This window comes from Bos grunniens, chromosome 28, assembly GCF_055505025.1.
Source record: "Bos grunniens cultivar Pamir isolate PY7600 chromosome 28, Bosgru_T2T1.0, whole genome shotgun sequence".
NCBI classification, from domain to species: domain Eukaryota; kingdom Metazoa; phylum Chordata; class Mammalia; order Artiodactyla; family Bovidae; genus Bos; species Bos grunniens.
In genome coordinates, this window is record NC_141192.1 from 2828677 (window position 1) to 2848598 (window position 19922).

The 19922-nt window shown below is 46.1% G+C and overlaps 1 protein-coding gene across 4 annotated transcripts in view; it reads left to right on the forward strand.

Annotated features, from left to right (window-relative positions):
- VSTM4 (V-set and transmembrane domain containing 4) overlaps positions 1–19922 on the forward strand; it is an 81475-nt gene that overhangs the window by 19682 nt on the left and 41871 nt on the right. For 3 of the 4 annotated variants that reach the window (XM_086381612.1, XM_086381615.1, XM_086381614.1), the window contains exons 3-4: positions 6110–6178; positions 15332–15439. In XM_086381612.1, coding sequence (XP_086237738.1) covers positions 6110–6178; positions 15332–15439 — 177 coding nt within the window. The remainder of the gene's footprint in view (positions 1–6109; positions 6179–15331; positions 15440–19922) is intronic. The other variant, XM_086381613.1, reaches the window with a different exon arrangement.

The window sequence follows — 19922 nt, forward strand, 5'->3', positions numbered from 1 at the left end:
CTCACTTTCGATGTAGCCCCTGGTTGTAATTTAAGCTCCTTTAATCATAGGATTCTTTGTGAAAGGAATTGGAGGCACAGGTAAGCAGGAGGGAAAGACTACTGGGAGAAAGGGGGCTTTCCCAGGGCCTCTAACAATCCTGAGTCCGCCATTCCATGAATGACTGGCTTGGGGGTGGGGTGGGGGGGTGGGTCAGTCCTTCAAAGCAGGCTCAGATAAAGGTGTCTGTATCATCGGTGAACGGGAGACTAGGAAGGGAACAGGAAGTCCCTCAGTTGAAGGGCTTTGTCACAGCATCTTGATGTGAACTCAGGGGGACACAGCCTGCCACAGCCTGTGAAATCCGCCCTCCCCAAGGGAGTCTGCAGGATGTTCTGTCCGAGTCAGAAATCAATGGTCTCAGATCTCACATCTCTCTGCGTGGTGGTTGCCCCACAGGTCCCAGCAAAGGATACTTGACTAAGATTCTTTCTGTCCAATCTGCTTCCTCCAGACACGAGGCTGAAAGGATTGTCCTGTCTTGGTGCCTCTGGGCTGTGTTCTTCCAGACAGTTTGATCCCGCGGCCACTTTCAACCAGAGGGCCGGGATGTGGTGGCTCCCACAGGCCACCCCTCTTAAATTTCATCTGCTTCTGCTGTCTTGGGGAGGAGCCCAGAATGGCCTGTCACTGCTGTCAGGCCACCGCCTCACCAGAAGGGCAGCCCACCAAGGGCTGGGGTCCCCAGAAAGTTACAGAGCCATCAAGAGGTCAGCTGACGACTTAGCTTTTGAGTGCTCTTTGCTTTCCCTTTATCCTGTGGCCCAGACCCATTGATAAATGGGCACAGGAGTCAGAGCTCAAAATGCCCACTATGTTGCTGATAAAGCTGTATTGAGAAGAGTGGCTTGGTGCTGAGGCCAAACTGGGCTTCCTTTTGCTTCCCTGATCAGTTTTACCGCCCTCTTTCCAGGCCCCATACCCTGTGGGAGGAGGCGGTCCTTGTACAGCCCTCCCTCACAAGACTTTGGGATGCAGGAAGGGTGGCAGAGCCAAGGCTCCCTGGGAGGTAGGGCTGGCACCATTCCTACCATCTAGAGTAGTGTACCTTCTCCTGGAGGGCATGCTGCCCAGCCCCGCATTAGCTCTTGGCTGAGAGGCTGGGCTCCAAGCATGGGGCAAGACAGAGGCCACCTCAAGCAGGGCATTGGCCTGAATCTCTGGACTCAGACATGTGTGGCTGGACAATGTATCACATTCACTTTGAGATAGCACAGGATTAGCAGCTGAAATAAGATAGCTATGCCGAACCTTGGGAAAATTTCAAAAGCTCTGGCAGAATTGATGTAAAAATTTTCTCTTTTGTAAGAACAGATAAGATTATGACCAATGTTGCTGATCTTCATATGCCGAACAAGGTTGCTGTACTTTCCCGTAAAATAGCCGCACTGGAGAGAAATGAAGAACCTCCACAGACTCCTTGCTTAGAGTCCCTTAGTTCTGAATCCCAGCTTGCTGGTTCTTTCAATACCCATCTCTGCAAGTCCTCTGGGGAGACCTTATTTATTACCTTTAATCTCAAATAAGGCAAAGGGACTGCAGACATTAAGCCACAAGGAACTCTTTCTTATGGACTGTTTGGACATCTGAAGAGTCACACTCTGAGGCACAGGGCTGACAGGAAAGGACCATGCTATAATTAGGTGTGGGATTAGAGCAGGGAATAAAAGAGACCAAGTTGCTGTCTTCTGGAGCTAAGGAGCTAAGCTCTTATGGAGCTGTCTTATGGATAAAAATGGCTCATTAGGTCTCAGGCACTGTTCTGAGTACTTTCCATATATTAACCCTTCTGGCTTCACACTCATCCTGAACTTATTATCATCCCTGTATAACAAATGGGGAGGTAAGTGGCTCGCCCACGGTCACATAACTAGCAAATGGCAACTTGGTATTTCACCTAGTGCGCATCAGTGCACCCCACACTTCAAAGTGCATATGATTCACTCAAGAAATTTGGGTTTAAAAGCGGATTCTGATCCAGTAGATCTGGGTTGGAGCCCCTGCAATCCTGTAGTTCTGACAAGTTCTCAGGTAACATTGATGCTGGTGGTCCGTGGACCACACTTAGAGTAGTCAGGCTCTGGACCATGACGGGCATCACTGATCTCCTGAAATCTCAGGTCCTCAGAGGTCCATTTATTTTCCTTTTGGTATTGTCTTTAAGACTCTGTGGTTATACTAGCCTAGGCTCAACTCGTTGAAGATGAAAACTCATTCAAGCTAATTCAGAAGAGAGGTGGGAATGGTTTAAGGATACAGAACTGATGGAATGCAAGGTTAGAAAACACATCAGCCTCTTGGTACCCAGGATGCCACCAGGATCAAGTTCTTTATCCTTGACCTTCCTTCTGCAGGTTCTGCCCTTGCTCCAGTTGCTTTCCTGTTTTCCGAAACGGCTGCCCACCCCAGAGTCCATAGACTTTTCAACCCCAGGACCTACAACCACCATATTTACTCTGTTTAAATTCTTGAAGGGGAAGTCTGATCAGTTGCTCTGACAGTGAGTAGATTATACAGGCTGTGGGTGGGGCAAATTAAGTAGGAAGGATGTTAGGCAAATTGTCTGACATATCTAATAACGCACGAAAGACCAAATGTCCACTAAGGGTTCATTCCTGGATGTCCAAATTGCTTTCTTTCAGGGGCCATCAGAAAGAAGTAGGTCAGTTATTTACTGGACGCTAACCAGCTGCCAGGCAGGGTGCCCCAGATGGTGATGTGGAGGTATCACCTTTTTGGTTTTGAGGAATTTAGGATCTACAGGGAGGGGAGTTGTTCCCCACAGGACAAAACCTTCCTTCTGAGAACAATTAGAAAAGCTGAAAAAGTAGTCTGCATTTCAGTTTTCTTAATTTATTAGGATTTTTTCCTAAATTTATTTTTATTTATATTTCATAGATATATTTGCGTGACATAATTATGCAATTACATATGTGCCTATGTATTTCAGCTCTCCTAATTGTTCTCTGAAGGACAGATAGATTGACTGCAGAGAAGAGCAATGATGGAGCCTAATTGTCAGAGTCATTTATAAGAAATTCAACCGTTCTTATGCAGTGCTTGACTGCAAGGAGATCCAACTAGTCCATCCTAAAGGAAATCAGTCCTGAATATTCATTGGAAGGGCTGATGCTGAAGCTGAAGCTCCAGTACTTTGGCCACCTGATGCAAAGAACTGATTCATTGGGAAAGACCCTGATGCTGGGAAAGACTGAAGGCAGGAGGAGATGGGGACGACAGAGATGAGATGGTTGGTTGGCATCACCGACTTGATGGACATGAGTTTGAGTGAGCTCCGGGAGTTGGTGATGGACAGGGTGGCCTGGCGTGCTGCAGTCCATGGGGTCACAAAGAGTCGGACACGACTGAGCAGCTGAATGGAAATATGCAGTGCTTGTTTAGAAAAGTTATGCAGAAAGTGACAATCAGGTTGTTTATGAGGCAAACAGCTTTTGGCAGTTCTAACTGTGAGATGAAAATTGGAAGGTCTATGATAATTACTTGAGGCTTTCTATTGGGGATCCTTGAAGTAAGGGCAAACAGAAATAGAGCATATCCTATAAAAACTGAAACCCAGCTTCTGAGCAGCTCATACTCTCAATGGATCAGCTGAGCGTCCTCCTACTCTGATTTCCGATGAGGATAATAAAATTCCATCTAGAGTCACCATGACTTTCCTGTACAATGTCTGGCATTCAAGCTAAAAAATTATCAGGAACATCAAAGGACAAGATCAAGATAAAAAACAGATAATAGGAACACTCTCGCATTGCTGGTGGGAATTTAAACTAATACAGCCACTATGGAAGATGGTATGGAGATTCCTTAAAGAGCTAGGAATAAAACTACCGTATGACCCAGTAATCCTACTCCTAGGCATACACCCTGAGGAAACCAAAATTGAAAAAGACACATGTACCCTGATGCTCCTTGCAGCACTGTTTACAATAGCTAGACCATGGAAGCAACCTAGATGTCCATCAACAGATGAATGGATAAAGAAGCTGTGGTACACATATACAATGAAATACTACTCAGGCATAAAGAGGAACACATTTAAATCAGTTCTAATGAGGTGGATGAACCTATTATAGAGCCTATTATACAGATAATAGTAAGCCAGAGAAATAATAAATATTGTGTACTGACACATATACATGAAATCTAAAAAGATGGCTCTGATTAACTTATTTTCAGGGCAGCAATGGAGAAATAGACATAGAGAGCAGACCTATGGACATGGGAGAGGGGAGGAGGGAGAGGGGGAGATGTATGGAGAGAGTAACCTGGAAATTTACAATACCATATGTGAAATAGATAGCCAATAGGAATTTGCTGTATGGCTCAGGGAACCCAAACAGGGGCTCTGTGATAGGCTGAAGGGTGGGGTGGGGCGGGAGATGGGAGGGAGGTTCGAGAGGGAGGGAACATGAGTGTACCTGTGGCTGATTCTTGTTGATGTATGACAGAAAACAACAAAATTCTGTAAAGCAATTATCCTTCAATTAAAAAATTTAAAAAATAAATATAAATAAATAACAATTTAAACAATCTTAAAGAAAAACAGACAATGGAAATAAGCTTACGGGTGATGCAGATGTGAAGGCTATCAGGCATGTATGTAAAATAATATGATTAATATGGTTGAAAAGTTAGATGACATGCTGGAGAAATTCATCAGAGAGTGTAGGCTTTATAAAAAAAAAAGAATTGAATGATCTATAACTGAAAAAAATACCATAAATGAAATGTTAAGCTTAGTAGATGGGTTTAAGAGCAGCTTAGAGACAGGTGAAGAGAAGATTAGTGATCTGTGTGGTAGATCAATAGGAAATACCCATCCAAGACCTGGAGAAAAACAAAGATGGAAAATTCAGATTTGGAACCCATGGCAATAATAATGTACAAGTTTAATGGAGGGGCAATAAACAGTTAAAATTTTAGACCATCCTTGCCATGTCCCTTTCCTCTATTAATTAAATTTTTATTCCAACCACCTTTGTCTTTATTTGGGCCCTAGATTCTCTTCTCTAGAACTCTTCAATGCAGTAAACGATGACCACATGTAACTATTTCATGTGAATTAATTAAACTGAAATACAGTTACAAATTCAGCTCCTCGTCCCATGCAGACAAGCCACGTCTCACTCGCTCAACAGACGTGCAGCGGCCGCTGCGCATGCTGTGCAGGCGCTGAGCACTTCCCTCTCCTCAGAAAGTTCCATTGGACAGCGCTCTCATCCCCTGACACTTACATTTTTCCATTTGGTCAATTTTTAGATTACCCGTGTACATGGAAGCTTTCCATGGTTCTAGACTCTTCAGTATTACATTCAAGGTTTGAAAAAGTAGGGAAAGTGTTAGTTGCTCAGTCATGTCCAGCTCTTTGCAACCACATGGACTGTAGCCCGCCAGGATCCTCTGTCCATGGAATTCTCCAGGCAAGAATACTGGAGTGGGTAGCCTTTCCCTTCTCCAGGGGATCTTCTCAACACAGGGATCAAACCCAGGTCTCCTGCATTGCAGGCAGATTCTTTACTGTCTGAGCCACCAGGAAAGTCCTGTAACTCAGTTGTGTTTCCTGATGATTGAAAGCAGGCACAGTGAATTCAGTGCTTAACCGCTGACTGAAAGCCGACAAAATAATCTCAGAATCAGATGCATGCTACTGGGTGACTGGCTTACACGGAGGATGGTGCTCAGAGCACCGACCCCGAGTCATCAGAAGACCTCGGGCTTCCCTAGAGGTACCCAGCAAGTGCACTACATTTTGGAAAGATGTAGTAAGTATTAATATATGGGGTGTGTAGGACTTCTACCGAACTGAGTACCAAAAACTTAATTCCCTTCTCTGGTCTCTTACTTATTACGTGTAAGTCATTGCACCTTCCCCTGGCATGTGAGTTGTGACAATTAAATGTGGCTTTTGCAAATGTGAAAATTACTTTATAAATGTAAGTACCATGTATCCCATATGATATAATCTTTTGGACTGAGATGGGCCAGGTTCATAAACTACTTCACTTCATGCTATGCAATTTCGGGTTTTTGTTTTGTTGTTGTCTTACAGTGATTTCCCTCAAATCTTCTGAAGATTCATCCGTTGAGAAAAAGAAGGAGACATGGGCATTTTTTGAAGGTAATTCTTACTTATTTCTTTATTATAAGACGCAACCTCACTTTTCAGTAATAGGAAATGAATAGAATAAGAAGAAAGGACCCCGACTTCTTAGTTTTTTCCTAATATCAAATGGTTTTCTTGCTTTAAACATAGTCAGGAGTAGGATGGGAATGCCTGGAGGTATCAGTCCACAGATTTTGAAAGAACAGAGTTGAAAGGTCCAATCTGCATAATTTGGTGGTGTTTGTTTTTCTTCACAATTCCTACTCCTAAGTGATATTAAGGAGAGACCTGTAAGCAATATAAAAAGGCAAATTACATCTACTGTGACTAATTTTATCTCAGGTTTCTTAAGAGTTTGGGATTCTGGAAACATTTGTAAACCTTGCTGCTGCTGCTGCTAAGTCGCTTCAGTCGTGTCCGACTTTGTGCGACCCCATAGACGGAAGCCCACCAAGCTCCCCCGTCCCTGGGATTCTCCAGGCAAGAACACTGGAGTGGGTTGCCATTTCCTTCTCCAATGCATGAAAGTGAAAAGTGAAAGTGAAGTCACTCGTGTCCGACTCTTAGCGACCCCATGGACTGCAGCCCACCAGGCTCCTCTGTCCATGGGATTTTCCAGGCAAGAGTACTGGAGTGGGGTGCCATTGCCTTCTCCTTAAGCCAGTGATTTTCAACCCATGTTAGAGTCACCTGGGAACTTTAAAAACACTGTTGCCTGAACCCCATCTCTAGAGATTCTGATTAAGTTGGAACTTGTTAGAAGTTCTTTACGAGATGCCAGCCTGCAGCCATGGCCCTAGGTGTTTCCCCAAACGGGTTCTAGACCAGCAGCATCAGCATCACATCAGCATCAGCACAGCCGGGAGGCTGTTACAGTGCACTGCGCTCTGTGCCGCCGTGCTTACGGACTCAGAGTCTCTGGGGGTGTTACCCCCAGAAACCTAGGTTTTAATAAGACCTCCGGGTGATCTGATGTATACTCAGACTGGAGCTTTAGAGTAGTCATTCTCAACAGGAGGTAATTTTGTCCCTCTAGGGGATGTTTTCCAATGTCTGGGTAGTTTTGCTTGCCACAAGAACATTTTGGTGCTACTGGCATCTATTGGGTCTTACAATGCACAGGTCAGCCCTGACAGCAAAGAATTATCTGGCCCCAAAATTCAAGAGTGCCAAGGTTGAGAAAGTACATGGCCTTAGAGTATGGACAACTCACAGAAATTATTGTAAAGTGGTTGAAGATTACGACCATAAGCAATGAAAGAATGTACTTCGTGAGTTCTCAGGCAGAACCTTTGATCAGTTAAAAAAAAACCAACAGATTAATGTTAAGATGTGATCAGGAAATTGTGAAGGATTACATCTTGTGAAGGCATTGCATTTTTTGATGATGTATGGGCCTTGGGAAAAGGATCTGAGACCTGTGTCCCCTGGGGGTTCAGCATCACCTTTTGTTAATTCAGTGGATATGAGAACATGCTCATGGCAGACTGCACTTGGATTCAAACCTACCTCTTCTGATAGCTAGTTAATAACAGTGACTTGAGGAACTGTCTCCCTAAGAAAAACGTAACCATAATTACGAACCTGGTTTGCAAGGCATAAAGTGTCACTCAGGTAGGCCATTAGGATTGTTTCATTTTGAAGTCATAAATATTGCATTTCTCAGGTTGCACTTTACTGTAACAGTGATTCTTTGTATTCCCTGCCTTTTCTTCTGCACATTTTGTAGATGGCTTTTTCTGTATTTAATGATCTTCTCCAAGTAAAATAATCCACAGTTCCCTCCCTTAGCCTTTCATTCAGTGAATGCCTATTTGTTAGCAAAGAGACGTGTGACTTTCATCCTCACAGAGTGAAGCATTAGAAAAAGCACTTGGTGTGCCCATATTCTGAGGCTGCCCTGTAACCCAAGCACTGGAAGGGGGCACGTCTGGAGATACCCTGGGGGCTCTCTAAGACAGATCACTGGCAGATGTGACAGCAGGAACCCTTGTTGGGGGCCGTCGTGAGGCACTCCGCCTGTGGCAAAGGTCATGAGGAAGGAGGCTTGACATATGCAAAGGCGGGATAGAGCCTCAGTGAGGCACTCCGCTCTGCCAAACCCTGTTTATCTTCAGGTGCAAAAGGATATCCTGGGGGGTTGTTAGTAACCCAGACTCTGGGTTGTCCCCCAATCCCGCCCCTGCCAAGAATCTGATTATTACATTTAGGAAGAGATCAAAGAATTTGCACTTCATCAGGGCTTGAGGTGTTTCTGGTGCAAGTGATCCGAGGACTGTTTGAAAATACTGTGGCCCCAAACCCAGGACTTTATATATTTGGAAAGACTGGAGCATTTAAAAGTCTGCACACACACACCTTGCTGCACAATCCCAATCTCTAAAACATTTTGTACAATTAATGATTACTTTTTAGTTTTTTGTATGATTTAGTTTTTTGTATGATTAATGATTACTTTTTAGTTCATGTGTAGCTACAGAATATCAGGGTTACTCTCAATTTAACTCTACACAAAATCTATAGCCCATGGTCTTCTCCACACAGAGAATTCGGTTTCTACAGAAAAGCAGGACTGGAATTCTCAGTGTATATCCTGCCTCAGAGCAGCTGTGTCCAAAGTGCTCTTTCCCTGTGATTTCGGCAGCAGCAGCATCTGTGGATTTTGCTTTTTTAACCCAGCCACAGTGTTGACGAGGCCAGGGGTACAGCTGAAACTCACTGGCGTCTGATCCCAGGCCTTTGCCCTTTCGTTCCTGGATGGGAGCGCAGCGGCAGCGCTTGAGGACGGATATCTGTCCTCCTGGGACTCAGCTCAGCCTGGCTGCATGCCCGCACCACAAAAAAAGCATTGTCAGGCCTCTTGGTGAGACGCTGGAGTAAGTTAAAATCCCTCCGGGCTATAGCTCAGGTATTTCTCCCCAAGCAAGATATTATTACTGGCTGGATAAAAACAGGAGTAGAAGTACCTGGTTTTCTCCACAGAACTGCAAAATAGGGATTTGTAGTTGCCCTGGAAATATAGAGGATGGACATCAATTTTCTGGATTCAGTGGCCCCGGGCGGGGGGGAAGTTGAGCTCCTTCCCTGTGCTGAGGAATGCTGGGGTCACCGGGTTTCAAAGCAGCGCTCAATACTCCAGCCAGGCTCATGGTTGCCCAGCAACAGGTGCGCAGGCTGCCTTTCATGGGGACTGCTCTGCCTGGCCTGGCCTGGTGTGGCCTGGCTCTCGGAACGGATGGGAGCTGGCATGCAGACACAGCGCACCACATCTTGCCTCCCTGCGGCATGCACATCACTCCAGCCTGCCGGCCCCGCCATCTGCTTCAGGGAGGCCTGGGCTGGGGGCGGTGGGGAGACAACTTTCTGCATGGCGGCTTGCAGTTGAATCTAACAAAGACGTTGGTGTCTTTGGAAGTCCAGCTGCAGACGATGAAACTGCAAGTGATTTCGGAGAACAAGCAAGATTTTTAGAATTATTTTGAGCGTTCAGGTGTTTGTGGTATTTGAAAAGCTAAGCCCGGATTTGGTTAAGTGTAGGTTCAACCTGAAGCTGAAGGTGAGGATTCAGCCTCCGGACCAGCATTGTTTGGCCTGGCCCGAGTTTTACAACCTCTGATCGAACATTTATAATGAGAGAGGCGTTTATATAAAAGGTAAAGGAAAAGGTGAAAGATCAGGCAACTGCGGGCCAGTATCCAGCCTGAGAACCGCATCTGGAGCCATACTGTGTCACCCGGGGAACACTTTGGCTCTAGCTTGCTGGCAAAAACCATCCTGGAGTCTTAGTCATTTGTGCTGGCGTTTCCGATGGCTCAGGGTTTAACCTTTGTTTTCCCTTTGTTTTCCGAGAAAGATAGGGGAGGTGGTTTTAGTGTTCTGAGTAGTTCCAGCAGGGAGATCGCCTTTCTGCAGCAAAGGGATGCTTGAAAACAGAGGGAAAAACCAGCAACTGGGGGTGCTGCCCAATCCACAGAAACCTCAGGTGTTCCTGAGCTTTTTCTCCTCCTACAAGGTGATACTGTTTAATGTTTCTGTGGCTTTGAGAATACAATAGAGCAGGCCTGATTCGTGCTAAGCCTGTGGGACCCACGTGAGGGTGGCTGGTGCCTGCTGGCCAGTGTCCACAGCCCGGAGGGCCTGTGTGCTTGGCGGTGCAGCTGAGCCTTCCGGGCTGGCCAGATGTTTTATGACTCTGTAGCCGTGGCTGCCTGTGGAGAGCCATTCTGTGCACGTTGAGGAGGCTGTGATCTGAAAATGTCATGTGGGCCTCCTGGAGCCCTTTGCCTCCTACCTTAGAGCGTGCCACAGATGTCTGCAGTAGGTTTTGGGGGGACACTGGTGGGAGAGTCTCCCTGATACCTCATCCCTGTTTGGTTCCTGTAGTCCTGAAACCAGAGACGCCGTCTGATGAAGAGGGGAACTCGTGACTCAGGTCACTCTGCTCCATCGACACAGAAACTTAAGGAAGAGAGTTCTCTCCATCCCAATCCTGAAGTCCAGTTGCCATTGCCTTTTGCTCCCGGGGCCCGAGTCTCCGGAATCCTTTTGAGACAGATGCTGCACCCCCCTGCCCATGTTCTGTCTGCCTGGCACTTTGACTGCGTTGTTCCTCAGCCTCCAGAGCCAGAAATGGCTCTGTAGTCCTGTTCCCAGAATAGTTTGCTCAACAGTGTGTGAATCCAGGACTGACCATATGTTATTCATGTTCTGGCCTGTCCTGTATCCTGTCCTGAGTCCCAGGCTGTGACCTCTGCTCTGTCCCTTGGAACTTCATGTTAAATGGAAGGCCAAGCCTGTCCCCGTAACTGCCCACTTGCAGAGTTCTCTACTGAATTAAGCTGCAAAGCCCACACATCTGAGACACAGGCATCTCTTTAGAAAGGCAGTTTTGATTTCACTTATAGGAGACAGTTTTCTCTGTGTCTAGCTCAGTCTCCTCATACCCCATTGAGCTCCTTGACTCCGGTTATCTGGCTTTGTCCCCACCACCCTACTAAAGGGGCTTTCCTCCAGGACTTTTCCAATAACTTCCTAGTGGGAGAACCCAATGGTGGTTTCCAATAGCACTGGATGCTACCGGGGAAGCTTTCTTGTGACACTCTACTGTCTCGGCTTCCACGGCTCTCACTCGGCCCTCCCCGGCTCCTGTGCCCGGCTCCCGCCCCATTTGTAGGGTTCTCTCTCTATCGCACCCACCTGCCCTGCTCCCTAAATGCTGCTGTAAGTGCTCCTGTCCCCAGCAACCTTGTCCTGTGTGCTTTCTGTTGATTGAACCCAGCTCTCCTGTATTGCAAGCAGATTCTTTACCCTCTGAGCCACCAGGAAAGCCCCTTTCTATTGATACTTAGCTTATTTTTAGTCTAGCCTTCGAAGTTGCCTTCTAAGGAGCTAACTCAAGCTAGCTTAGGTGAATATGTTGGCTGAGCCTGAGACCAAGGGAGGCTCTCCAGGGATGGGATTACCTAGGGCCTCCTAGCGGACCCTGAAATGTGTGATTCTGTTCCATTTCCCCTTCTTCTTTCTCCTTGACCATAACCTTATCTGCTTCTCCAGGCCTCCTTGCAATCCAGCCAGCCCAGGAGGCTTACTGCTTGCTTTTTCAGCTTCAGCACTTAACCAGCTGCTTCTCCATGTCCTGATGGCTTTACGAACGTGCATTCTTGCCAACTCAGCAATTCCACATCCAGGAACTTAAATCTTGAGAACACAATGTGAGAGAGTCATTAAAGTTTAAGGTTATGAATACTCATCTTAGAATCATTTTTTATAGGGAAGTTAGGAACACTTTGAGTAGCCAAGGATAAGATGCTAAGTCACTCATGATGATATATTAATAGCAGAAACTTTTATCATATTTTTCAAAATTAAAATAACTCTTTGAAGAGACCCTAATGAGAAAAAATAAAACACAAGATATAAAATAGCTATGATCTTAAAACTCTATGCATAGACATCATGAAGTGTAGCACCTCAGAGTGATGGAGGGCTGATGGCTTGTTTCTCTCTTTCTTTTTCTGATTTTATTCCCTCTCTGCATTTTTGCGTTTTCTATGTTATTTTAACTACAGCTTACCACAGTGGTCCAGTCTTCTGGGAAGCCCCTCCAAACCTCCCAAAGCTGGATGGGTCCCTCTTCCGTGTATTTCTGGTACTGGGCATGTATGTCTGTAGTTTGGGTACCATGTAGCCCTCTGACTTCTTGACGAGAAGACCTCTGGATATTCATTATTATATTTCTTGTACTTAGGAGCAAACTGAATATCAGTTCAGTTCAGTCACTCAGTCGTGTCGACTCTTTGCAACCCCGTGGACTGCAGCACGCCAGGCCTTCCTGTCCATCACCAGTTCCTGGAGCTTCTCAGACCCGTGCCCATGGAGTCGGTGATGCCATCCGACCATCTCATCCTCTGTTGGCCCCTTCTCCTCCTGCCTTCAGTCTTCCCCAGCATCAGGGTCTTTCCCAATGAGTCAGTTCTTTGCATCAGGTGGCCAAAGTATTGGAGCTTCGGTATCAGTCCTTCCAATGAATAATCAGGACTGATTTCCTTTAGAATTGACTGGTTGGATCTCCTTGCAGTCCATGGGACTCTCAAGAGTCTTCTCCAACACCACAGTTCAAAAGCATCAGTTCATCAGCACTCAGCTTTCTTTATGGTCCAACTCTCACATCCATACATGCCTACTGGAAAAACCATAGCTTTGACTATATGGACCTTTGTTGGTAAAGTAGTGTCATTGCTTTTTAATATATTGTCTAGGTTTATCATGGCTTTTCTTCCAAGGAGCAAGCGTCTTTTAATTTCATGGCTGCAGTCACCATCTGCAGTGATTTTAGAGCCCAAGAAAATAAAGTCTGTCATTGTTTCCATTGTTTCCCATCTATTTGCCATGAAGTGATGGGACCAGATGCCATGATCTTAGTTTTTTGAATGTTGAGTTTTAAGCCAGCTTTTTCATTCTCCTGTTTTACTTTTATCAAGAGGCTCTTTAATTCCTTTTCACTTTCTGCCATAAGGGTGGTGTCATCTGCATATCTGAGGTTATTGATATTTCTCCCTGCAATCTTGATTCCAGCTTGATTCCGATCTTGATTCCAGGCTGAATATGTCTGTTGGCTGAAAACATTTAAGTCAGCAGAGAAGCATTTTTTATAAGTTCAAACATTTACTAAGTTTGAATTATCTGTGGCTTTTTGGTTTGTGAGCTTTCCTGGTAGCTCAGATGCTAAAGAAGCTGCCTGTATGTGGAAGACTTGGGGTTCGATCCCTGAGTTGGGAAGATCTCCTGGAGAAGGAAATGGCAACCTGTTCCAGTATTCTTGCCTGGGAAATCCCATGAACAGGGGAGCCTGGAGGGCTACCATCCATGGGGTCTGTAGAAAAGACTGGACATGCGTCGGGCAGGCCTGAGCGACTCACACTTTCACTTTATTTTTGCTTCGTAGAAGCCTTAGATAATGCTTCCATTTTCCCGTTCAATTTCTGGGCAGTTTGGGCATTTTATCAGTCGGATTGATGAATAAGTTGATCACTGGAGTTTAAGAAATGGCTGTATTTATTGTTATGGGCTGAATGTTCGTGTCCCCTAAAACCTGTATATTGAAATCCTAACCCTTAATGCGATGGTATCAGGAGGTAGGGATTGCAGGGGGGCGGGGGGTGATGAGCTCATGAGCATTGAGCCCTTGTGAATGGGATTAATGTCTTTATACAAAGAGACCTGTGAGAGCTTACTTGCTCTCTCTCTGTTCTCCTCCACGTGAGGATACCGGAGAAGACGTCTCCAAACCAGAAAGAGAGTCCTGATCAGGCACTGGACTTGCCAGTGCCTTGATCTTGGGCTTTCTAGTCACTGGAACAGTGAGAAATAAATTTTTGTCATCTGATTCACCTGGTCTTTGTATTTTGTTACAGCAGCCTGGTTTAAGATAGATATGAACATGATTTCATCTTTGGACTGTAAAGCAAACTTATTTTGAGACATTTGTAGATTGACGTATATTTCTAATAAGTAATACAGAGATTCCTTGTACCAGTTTCAGCCTTTTATCCAGTTTCTCTCAAGGCATCATCTGGAAAAACTGCAGTAAAGCATTGCAACCAGGACATTGACACTGATACAGCTGAGATACGCAATATTCACTACAAGGCTCGCTGAGAGCAAGACCCACTTTCCCCACCCGCTCCCTCCTTAACCCCTGGCAACCACTCTTCTCCAGAACTACTGTTTTTGTCATTCCAAAATGCTTTGTGTAAATAAAACCGTACAGTGTGTAATTTGGGGGGATTTTTTCTCACTTAGCACAACTGTGCGAAGAGTCTGTTCTCTCTTATTACTGGGAAGCGTCTCATAGTGTGGATGGAGCGCCGTGCTAAGAGTCTGTTCCCTCTTATTACTGGGAAGCGTCTCATAGTGTGGATGGAGCGCCGTGCTAAGAGTTTGCTCCCTCTTATTACTGGGAAGCGTCTCATAGTGTGGATGGAGCGCCGTGCGAAGAGTCTGTTCCCTCTTATTACTGGGAAGTGTCTCATAGTGTGGATGGGGCGCCGTTTAACCGTTCACCCATTGAAGAGCATCTGGGCGGTTTCCAATTTTGGGCTGTTATGAATAAAACTGCTACAAACATACACAGCCAGGTTTTTGTTGAACTGAAGTTTCCATTGCTCTGAACAAGTGCCCCCAGAAAGCGGTTGCTGAGCTGCGTGGTGATTATTGGCGGGCCCTTTCAAAAACTGCCATACTGTGTCCAGAAGCCCCTGTACCATTTTACATTCTCACCAGCAAGGTCTGAGTGGCCCAGTTGATTCATGTCCTCGTCCGTGTCTGTTATCGTTCTAGTTTTATTTTGGTTATTCTGATAGGTATGTGGGTTATCTCATTCTTCATATGGATACTTATAGAACACAAGTTTTAAATTTTGATGAAATCCAATTTAATTAAGTGTTCCTTATTTGAGTAATGCTTTGGTGTTAAGTCTAAAAATTCTCTGCTTGGTTCTTGATCTCAAAGATTTTTCTTCTCTTTTTCCAGCAGTTTTCTTGTGTCTCCTTTAATGTAGGCATGTGGTTCATTCTGAGTTGAATTTTGATGATGTGTGGAGTTCTTTATCTGGAGCATCTCCTCTGGTGTGGCCTGCCTGGCAGTGACCCTCGTGCCCCTGCCTTTCAGATCTCTACGTGTATGCTGTGCTCGTGTGCTGTGTGGGGATTCTCAGTGTCCTGCTCTTCACCCTAACCATCATCTGGCAGTCTGTGTTTAGCAAGAGGAAGTCCAGAGGTAAGAGAATGGATAAAGTCATGTCTGGGGTGACAGCGCAAGCAAACCACAGACAGACAGAAGACAGCTGGGCAAAGTATCACTTTGGTGGCAAAACACATCCTGAGTCAGGGGTTATTTACCTGTGACTGGCAAGCAAAGTAAGTGGGGGAGATATGTCTCCCTTAGACTCTGCGAAAATCAACCGTAACCACTGTTGACATCATTGCATTCCCCCCCTTTCTTAAATCCCTTCCTTCTGTGGTTTCTGAGCACCCTTAACCTCTCTCTTCCTCCCAGAAGAGTCTGTGGAGTCAGATGACCCTGGGTTTGATTCTGCTGCTTAAGACTGGGTTTTCAGACACATTCCTTACACACTCTGAACTTTGGCTTTCTTATTTATTAAATGACATGGAATGGACACCACCTTCTTTAGACTGAATATTGCTGTGTGTTCTTAATTTAATTACAGCATCTGACACTGTGCCTGGCAGGGATTAGAAAGGCTTCCCTCCCCCTCTCCTGTCCAGTCTGAGTGTTCACTTCATTCTGCCTCCTTCCTTGCTGATATCCATGTCCCCTGGATGCTGTCTTCAGCCCCTTCCTGCTTTAATCTTTCTTCCTGAGTGATTGCAGTAATTGTGACTCTGACTCTTAGCTCCCTATGAATACTGCCTGCTTTCTCTCCCTAGCCCCTCCTCTCACCAAGCCTCCATGACACGTTTCCATCAGCTCCTGTGTGTTTCCTCTGAAATACCCTTCTTGTGCCCTGCCACTTAGGAATTTCTGAAATATATGGGGACACTTCAGCTCCCAGAGATGACCTGGGTAATAGCTGGGCTTTGGAATTAAAATAACTCCAGTTCAGTGACAACTCTTCATGTCCTATCTTATGACTTACCTGCCATGCCTCACCTTCTCCGTCTAAATAGTGAGGAGTGCAGCAGTGTATCAGTCTCATAGGACTGTTGTGAAGATTAAGTTAAAAAAAAAAACACAAATGAAACCCTTAACACATTCTGGTTCCCTGTAAGTATCCTGTATTTATGATGACATGTGCGTATAGTTATTAATATATATAATGATGATTACTGTTCGCCTAAGTTCTTAAAGCTGGCAAGTATTACATTTGGAGCCCATGGCTTAAGGGGAAAATAAAACAGGGACACCGAGCAGCATTTCTAGAGGGGATTCTCTGCAGAGGTGCAGGCAGGGCTAAGGGAACCAGGGAGAGATGGAGAGGGAGGCCGTCAGGAACCAACACCCATGGGATGCTGTTTCCACCCTAGACCTTAGGGGACAAGAGGAGGAGAGGTTCTGGAACTTGTAAGAGCTGTAGCTTTCAGAGAGTTATCACCACTAGGAGCCGTGGAAGGACCCAGCCAGGCCAAGCCAGGCGGGAGCAGGAAGTGAGCCAGGAGCCTCTGCTCAGCCCCTTCCTGCCCTCCTCCTTCACATGTCCCAGGGATGCTTTCCTTTGGTCCTCCCATCCAGACCTGAAGCCAGAGGGAAGTGCATAGAGGTCAGCCTCCAGGGCCTGAGTAGAGTGGAGAAGAGTGCTGATGACCGGGATGGGAGCTCAGAGCCCAAAGCACTGGAGCCAGAGCCAGAGCTACAGGCAGACCCGTCTTCCGCAGCCTGCGCCCTGCCCACTGTGCTTGGAGTCTGTGCTGCGCTCCAGGCGCCCCCTCCATGCCTGTGCCCACCTTCTCCACAGTGTCCAGGCTTTTCTCCTGTTGCAAACCCTTGATGACTTTGATGAGCTCGTGGCGTGTGTTGCACATGTGCACATGTGTCTCCCTCCCTCCAGGCGGATAGCGTGCAAGGCAGGGCCCGTGCCTCTGACCCATTCTCCTTGGAATTTGGCAGATGACAGCTGCTCACCAAATGGTGGGCAAATGGCTTTGTCTCCCAGCTGCTTTGCTCCCAGCTGCTGGAGTTCGGATGCCACATGGGCAGTCCCCAAGCCTGTTTTGCTGTAAAGGCATCTCTTCCTGGGCTCAGGGGCATAATGGAGAAATCTGCCTGGAGCTGCAAGTCCTGTTAGGCTGTGGGCAGAGCAGGGAAACAGAGCCACATAGGTAGTTCAGTAGAAGTCCTTCTTTTCCAGAGTCAACAAGGCAGACCAGGACACATACTCCAGGCCTCTCAAGGGGCCACTGGGAACCCAGGTCTCAGCTGCCCTCCGCCCCCTGGGAGTGGGCCCAGATGGCCTCACGCGTACCTGCACACAGCGTCTGAAGCCCTGTGAGCTGTCAGGGCTCAGCCTGAGTGCCCACTGCAGGCTAGACCCCTTTTGGCCCCTCCACATCCTCATGGATCCTTACTGCCAGCCCGGTCGACAGCCTGCGTCGCTCCCTTTTGACCAAGGACACAGCTGGGGAGCTTGTCCAAGTCCCCACTCAAGGGAGTGGTAGAGCCCAAGCCCAGCCCCATCCTCAGCCTTCGTGTTTCTGCTCAAGAGAACCTCAGCCATCTGGGGACTGACCTTGCTGAGGAATTTTCCTCCCGCCTTCCATGTGGTTGTTGCCGAGGTCCTTCCTAGATGGCAACTCGTAGCTCCCGAGAGCCTGGGGCTTGGCATCGCTTGGCATCGCTTGGCATCGCTCTGGTACAACTGCCACCTGCAGGCTGGCATCCTGTAGCCCAGGCAAGACCGTGTCCAGGCTGGGGTTAGCCCTCACCTGGACACGGTAGCCTTAGAGCAGATTGGCCGAACCTTCAGGAGCAGACCTCAGAGGCCCTAACACTTCGACAGGCACTGGCAGGATGGGGCGTGGCTGTGGCAGGGACAGGCCGGGGGGTGACGGCCTGCAACCTGGATGTGTCATCTGGGAGCCTTAGCCATGCAGTGGATGTAGTGTGGCCCGAGCTGAGGAGGCAGAGACACCTCAGGCTCCCAGGTATCTTCCTATTAGAAGAGGTGAGAGAAACAGCCCTTCCTTTTAGAGTCCTCAGAGTCCGGAAAATCACAGGTTACCATTTAAAAGCACCACATCCTGAATTTCTGCTTCTATGCACAGCGGTTGCCTTGTGTGACACCGGGAGCCTTTGAGTCAAGAGCCCTGGGTACTAAGCTATGACCCATGGTGGAGACTGGCTCCAGAACCACCCTTTATTGCTTTTGTTCTCTTCCTGGTCTCCCTTCCTCACTCGCCAGTGGGTTTTCCAGGATTCCTTCCCACATGGCCTCTGCACTCGAATCCTTGTCTTATAGACAAACTCTGCTTCTGGCGACCCCTAGCTAACACAGGTGACGTGATTATGTCATCAGCAGTGGTTATGCTATGCATGTTTAAGGGAGATTGCAAGCGAGGTCTAGTTATATTTCTCTGTAAAACAGTATTTGTATAAAAATTTTGCATTAAGGTTTTAAAAATGTTCTTATTCCACAAGTCTCTAGGTATTAAATTTTTTTTTGGATTGAGTTTTCAGTAAATATTGCATGATTAGTAAAGATTTAGAAAATGAATATAAAATTAATCAAAACCACATAAATATATTATAAATTTAGATAAATAATTAATAATCTCAAGAAGTAAAATGTTATTGGAAATGGATTTTTATTTTTACTTCATATAGCCTCGTATGGATTTACGTAGTAATAGAATTCAGCATCATTTCTATTCCTATATTTTTAATAGATGTTAGCTCTGCAAAATCTCACTATGAAAAGAGGCAGGAATGGATGAAGTTTCCTTACACTACTCAATACTTTAAACTGCTTTCAAGTTATATGTCAAAAGTCATAATGATCTATCATGGAAAATGATTTTAATTCTCTACCAGCTGACAACTGGATTAGCTCATATTTCAATCCTTGTTGAAAGCAAAATATTGGAAACCTCTCCTCCAGTGAAAAGTCTGTGTGCCCCGCCATTAGTCACTCGCTTTCTCAACACTCACACCAGTAGTCCAGATCATTTATTGATTCACTGAGGCCATTGATGTGCCCACTGGCTTCTAGCCCCAGGACAGGTCTCTGAGGTACAAGTCAGGATGGGTGAGAGGAATGCCTTAATTTTATGAAGTAGAAAGGCTCATTTAACAGGGAGGGAGGGAAAGGAATACAGCCAGACCTAGGGCAAGTTCCAGTGGAATGAATTCTAAGGAAAGAGTACCATGGGAGGTGAGGATCCAGAAAATGATGTCCTTCAAACCTTTCTTTCCAGGGGTATGCAAACCCCAGACTAAAGACCACTGACCTATATAGGAAGCTTAGGATAGTGCCAGGAAGACATGGTGAGTTCAATAAATATGAACTATGATTTTATTATTATTGCAACTATAAATTAGCCAGCAAATAGTAGGTATTTAGCGAACACAATGCAGAAAGAGTTCAGTTACTAACAAGGGGTTGGATCAGATAAACCAAAAACTCCCCAAAGCTCAGACTCTGTCATCCTGGTATGGAGCCTGCATTGGTCACCTCCGTAGGTAGGAGCTTAAAACAACTGTTTTATCTGCAGATCAGAAAGGTGAACTGGACTCAGCTGAACAGTTC